The sequence below is a fragment of the Mus pahari genome, chromosome 22, assembly GCF_900095145.1.
Source record: "Mus pahari chromosome 22, PAHARI_EIJ_v1.1, whole genome shotgun sequence".
NCBI lineage: Eukaryota > Metazoa > Chordata > Mammalia > Rodentia > Muridae > Mus > Mus pahari.
The window spans coordinates 48,185,376-48,190,695 of NC_034611.1; the positions used below are offsets into that span (position 1 = coordinate 48,185,376).

Consider the following 5,320-nt stretch of genomic DNA (forward strand, 5'->3'; position numbering starts at 1 on the left):
CACTTGGTAGACCAGGCTGGCCTCGAACTCAGAAATCCGCCTGCCTCTGCCTCCCGAGTGCTGGGATTAAAGGCCTGCGCCACCAGGCCCGGCTGACTTCATCACTTTTAAAAACTGATTTCAATTTTGTGATTATAGCTTGGGAGATCCATCTTTATTTTTAAGTCATCAGAACCATAAAGCTGCAATAGTTACATTCTGCATCCTCCCACGGTCCTTTAAAATGGTTATATTTTCGGGTCTATAGATGAACAATGGCAGTGCACCATACACATCATCCTTATAGCCTTGGCTAAATACTGGGTAAGCCTCCAGGAGCCTCTTGGATCATGACAGGCAGGCTGTCATGATACTCACCTATACTTGCCCGCTGGGTCTGCCCCAACACATACAGAACTGTTCCTATGAAGATGAATTTCACATCTGACTATGAAATCGCAACCTAGAGGAAATGTTATAGATCTCTTCTTCCTGTGAGGAGTCGTCTTTGAAGGAAGGCCAGGAGGAAAACCTGAGGAGATGTCTCACCAGCCAGCAGAGTGTGTAGACTGATACACCCCAGTCCTCCTACTCAGGCCAGGCTGGCCTTGGGGAGTGGAGTGAGCCTGTGGATAATAGGGAAGGGAACCTCACTAGATCCCGGATGAAGTGCCAAGATGGAGAAGAGCCATTGAGTCTTTCTCCTTGCCCTGTTAGTATGCGTTTGGGGTTGCAGAAGCCACTGGATGCCACCAAACTGAGAAAGAGAAGAACCTCAAGGTCTTCCTAGAGGTACAGGACTGTGGCTAGCTCTCCCTGGGAGCTGCTCCGTATCCTTTCTGTACCCAGAGTGACTGTGAAAGTTACAGAGGGTTCTTTTAGGTCAATCTTGGAAGCCCAGCATAGCCTTGCCCCAGCCTGGGAATGTGGGCGCTAGAGTAAGATTGAAGAAAGACCGACTCTGCGTTGCATTCCTAGAAACTGATCAAACATGCTTTACGTTAGTAGGTGGTGACTTACTAATAGTGGGTAGGGGACCAGGAGAGGGCTGCATTGGACCTGAGGGGCAGAGCTGAGGATTCATGGAGAAAGTAATCTAAAAACTCTTCTTGATACTCTTCCAGACGGTTTACGACATCTGGTTCATCACCTTCTACAATCTCATCTACACTTCCCTCCCGGTCCTGGGCTTGAGTCTGTTTGAAAAGGTAAGACCCAGGAGCAGGCCTCACAGACAAGGTGGAGATCTGGGCTCAGAGGGCGGGGAAGAAGTCACGTGTGAAGGCAATCTTTTCCAGAGCAGGAGAAGGACATGATCCCCGGGTAGTGTCATAAGGGATGGTGGGGTGTTCTCTAAAAATTAGTGAGAGGGGCACAGCCACTGAGCCAAGACTTGGCAAAACAAGAAACTGAGAAAGGAGAGGCCTGTTCACAGCTGACAGGGAGGAGACAGCTGCTGCAGAAAGCTCTCAGTGGGCGTAAAGGCTAGGCATAGAGCTGTGGGCATAAAGGCTAGGCATGGGGCTGTGGGCATAAAGGCTAGGCATGGGGCTGTGGGCAAAAAGGCTAGGCATGGGGCTGTGGGCATAGTACCTTAAGACACAGGGAACCAGCCCAGGGCTCCAAGTCTGTTCTTAGAAATTACCTCTGGGCCGAGCGTGGTGGCACATGCCTTTAATCCCAGCACTCAGGAGGCAGAGGCAGGCGGATTTCTGAGTTCGAGGCCAGCCTGGTCTACAAAGTGAGTTCCAGGGCAGCCAGGGCTATAAAGAGAAACCCTGTCTCAAAAAATAAATAAATAAATAAAAATACCTCTGGAGTAAGAGTCATGACACCTCTCTCCCTGACTCTTCAACTAACCTTCATTTCTGGGCACCTTGATAGAAAAAAAGTCTCCAAAGAATAAAATAGATAAGGATTTGCCAATCCTAATGGATTTTCTTGCCTCTGCCCACTGCCTTTGACACAAAGCATTTAACCAAAGGAACACTTACTTCCTGGGATGTAAGCCCTACCTCCTCCCCTTTCCCAAGCTCAGCCCTCCCTTCTAGCTGCCCCTGAGCCAAATCCCACCCCCTTGCCTCTCCCAAACCCTCACTGCCTCCAAGTGCCCCACATATCTGAGACCATCTTAAAGCTGTCTTGTGCTACAGAGCCTCACCGGGAGAGCACTGTGGTCACTTCTCTGCTCTCTGGTTCTGCTTCTCTGTGAGGAAATGGCCTGGGCAACCCGGCCACAGACTCAGTGAGGCAGGATGGAGATGGGACCTGTGGAAGGCCCTGACCTTGCTCTTTCCCCTGTGTCGTGTCCAGGATGTGAATGAAACCTGGAGTCTGTGTTACCCAGAGCTGTATGAGCCAGGCCAGCACAACCTGTACTTCAACAAGAAGGAATTTGTGAAGTGTTTACTGCATGGCATCTACAATTCCTTTGTGCTGTTCTTTGTCCCCATGGGGACCATCTTCAACTCAGAGCGCAGTGATGGGAAGGACATCTCCGACTTCCAGTCCTTCTCCCTGCTAGTGCAGACCACCCTGATCGGGGTCATGACAATGCAGGTGTGGCCCCTCAAAGTGGGACCAGGGGACTGGGCGGGGAGGCAAGGGGGCGTCGACAGGGAACACCTTCTGCCGTAGGCGCAGGGGATGGGGGGTGCTGACAGGTCATACGGTATCACACATGAACTAGTACCTTTCAGATTGCCCTGAGGACAACCTCCTGGACGATGATAAACCACACCTTCACATGGGGCAGCCTGGGGCTCTACTTCTGCATCCTAATCTTACTGTGTAGCGATGGCCTGTGTCTCAGGTACCCCAGCATCTTCAATTTCCTAGGTAAGACCTGACCAGCCAGGGTTTGGCATGGGGAGGGACTAATGGAATGCTAATTTAATGTTTCTGAGAGACTCTACATTATGATGCTTAGAGGTAAGAATAAGAGAGAGACTCTGTTCAAAGGGGGTGCAAAACATCTCCAGGAAAATATTTAACTTTAGAATTTACACATTTTTTTCAAGTATTTTAGATTATTTGACTTTCACAGGTGACAGAACAAGCATTCTGCACTCTGGTTTATGTTTTGCCTGCATGTGTGTCTGTGTGAAGGTGCCAGATCCCCTGGAACTGGGGTTCCAGTCAACTGTTGCTCTTCATGCAGTCTACTCATGCAACTTAGTCAAAAGGGGTTAGGGCCCTTTGGAAACCAGGGATCCAGCTGTGAGCTACCCTGTCAGTGGTGGAAATTGAACCCAAGTCCTGTGGAAGAGCAGCCAGTGCTTTTAACCACTGAGCCATCTCTCCAGCCTTGTTTGTTTGTTTATTCAAAGAAATGACCAGAAATTCCAGTGCAAATCCCTCTCCAGTAACTCGTCCTGCCTTAGTGTCTCTTAGTGGCTCTCCCTCTCTCCTTGCCATTCATCTGGATCAAAGAGTAGCTGTGCATGCTCAGTTCTCAGAGTAGCTGTGCGTGCGTGCTCGGTTCTCAGAGCATGCTCGGTTCCTAGCCACTAACTCGTTTTTTTTTCTCCAAAGGTTTTAATTTTTTTTTTTTTTAGTTTTATCACATTTGCTATATAATTATTTATTTATTGTGTGAGAGAGACAGACAGACAGAGACAGACAGATGGAAATAACAACTTAGAGGAGTTGGTTCTCACCTTCTACTGTGTGGTTCCCAGGGTTGGGACTCAGGTCCCCAGGCTTGCTCGGCACCATGCTTACCTCGCTCTGAGCTGTCCTGCAGGCCACCATGCCTTCTATGTGTCTTCTGCACAAGTGCACTGGCTAGGTGCCCTTATAGCCTACTCTCTCCCTCCCCGATCCCTCCAGCCCTGCCTTTAGAGGGAGACAAGGGTGCATGAATTGTCCCAGTTTTCATAGCAGATTCCTACCAGAGAGGAACCTGCTACATCTATCTGCTGAGTGGCTGTGCAAAGTGCAGAGTGTATAGCAGCATCGCCCTGATAGTCCTTCTCAGGAGACTTGACTGGCTGGATATCAGTGACTTCCTTCTGAGGACTGGATGTAGCGTGTGCTGGCTGATTTCTCCCACCCCAACCCTTCCCCAAGCTATTTTAGCCCTGTTCTTTGTTGGCTGACTGCCCACAGGTGTGGCCAGGAACAGCCTTAGTCAGCCGCAGATCTGGCTGTGCCTCATCCTCAGCATGGCCCTCTGTATGATCCCTCTGATTGGCTACAACTTTCTCAGACCACTGCTCTGGCCCATCAACGCTGACAAGGTGAGTGGGAGAAAGGAGCCTGCACAGGTGGGCCTCAGCGTCCCCTCTGACTTGGCCTCCACGTCTGAAAACCTTGCCCCCACGCTCTGCATATAGGTTCTGAACAGGATCCATTTTTGCTTGAAACATCCAACGCAAAACCAAGTCCAGTCCAAAATCAAACACCCAGGCCTTCGACGTTCTGCCTACGCATTCTCCCACAAACAGGGCTTTGGGGCCCTCATCACGTCTGGCAAGACGCTGAAATCCAGTGCCTTGGCAAAAAGCAAGAGGTTCTCCTAAAACATGGATGCCCTTAAGGAAACCTTCACCCAGCCAACTGTTGTTCCTCATCCCTGTTATTTATGCAACTTAGTAAGAGAGGGATCAGGGTGCTTCGGAAACCAGGGTTTCAACTTCTCCACTCCCCAGAAAGCTGTACCTGGGAAAGGTAAGGAAAGAGATAACAGCCCCTCAGCCAGGGCTGCAGCATTTCCAGAAGAGGCAAGTCCAAGCCTCCCAACATCCCCAGTTCTTAACCCAGACAAGCACATGCAGAAGCCATGAGAGGGGGAAGGGGGAGGAAGGTGGGCCCTGACTCTGCCACACACAGAGCAACTGGAACCCTTCCCAGACCCCAGGCGACAGGGTTCCCACCCAGACACTATTCTCAGACTTATCTGAAAATTCAGGGGGCCGGGTGAGTATTTTGTTGGCCCTGAGTAGTGAAGATGGAGGTAGTAGCTATGAAGAGTTGGTCTTAAGAAGCTGAATGAGTCTCTGGACCAAGTAGGAAAAAGAGAAGAAGAAGAAGAAGAAAAGGAAGAAAGGAAAGAAAAGGAAGGCAGGTCTTGCCTGGATAGGACAACTCAGAGTTTTGCCTTCTTGCCCTCTGACCCCTTGGATCTAAGAACTGATGCTTATGCAGGCATTAGAAGCAAGAGGGGAATAGATGCAGGGGATTAAAACAACTTCTCAAGGGGATGTAAGCCATTGCTGGTGAGCATTTGTCTTCTATAAAATTATTTTGAGAAGTAATTATATGTACTTTGTATGTACTTGCGCAACTGTTTCTAAGACATTTGTGGAGAAATAAACGGAGAAATAAATTGCTCATTTTG

The 5,320-nt window shown here is 49.5% G+C and overlaps 1 protein-coding gene across 1 annotated transcript in view; it reads left to right on the forward strand.

The window, feature by feature from the left end:
- LOC110338882 (phospholipid-transporting ATPase FetA) overlaps nt 1-5,320 on the forward strand; it is a 112,502-nt gene extending 107,182 nt beyond the window's left edge. The window contains exons 25-29 of the mRNA XM_021222348.1: nt 1,104-1,187; nt 2,293-2,538; nt 2,679-2,817; nt 4,090-4,220; nt 4,317-5,320. Of these exons, the coding sequence (XP_021078007.1) occupies nt 1,104-1,187; nt 2,293-2,538; nt 2,679-2,817; nt 4,090-4,220; nt 4,317-4,502 (786 nt within the window). The 3' untranslated portion in view covers nt 4,503-5,320. The remainder of the gene's footprint in view (nt 1-1,103; nt 1,188-2,292; nt 2,539-2,678; nt 2,818-4,089; nt 4,221-4,316) is intronic.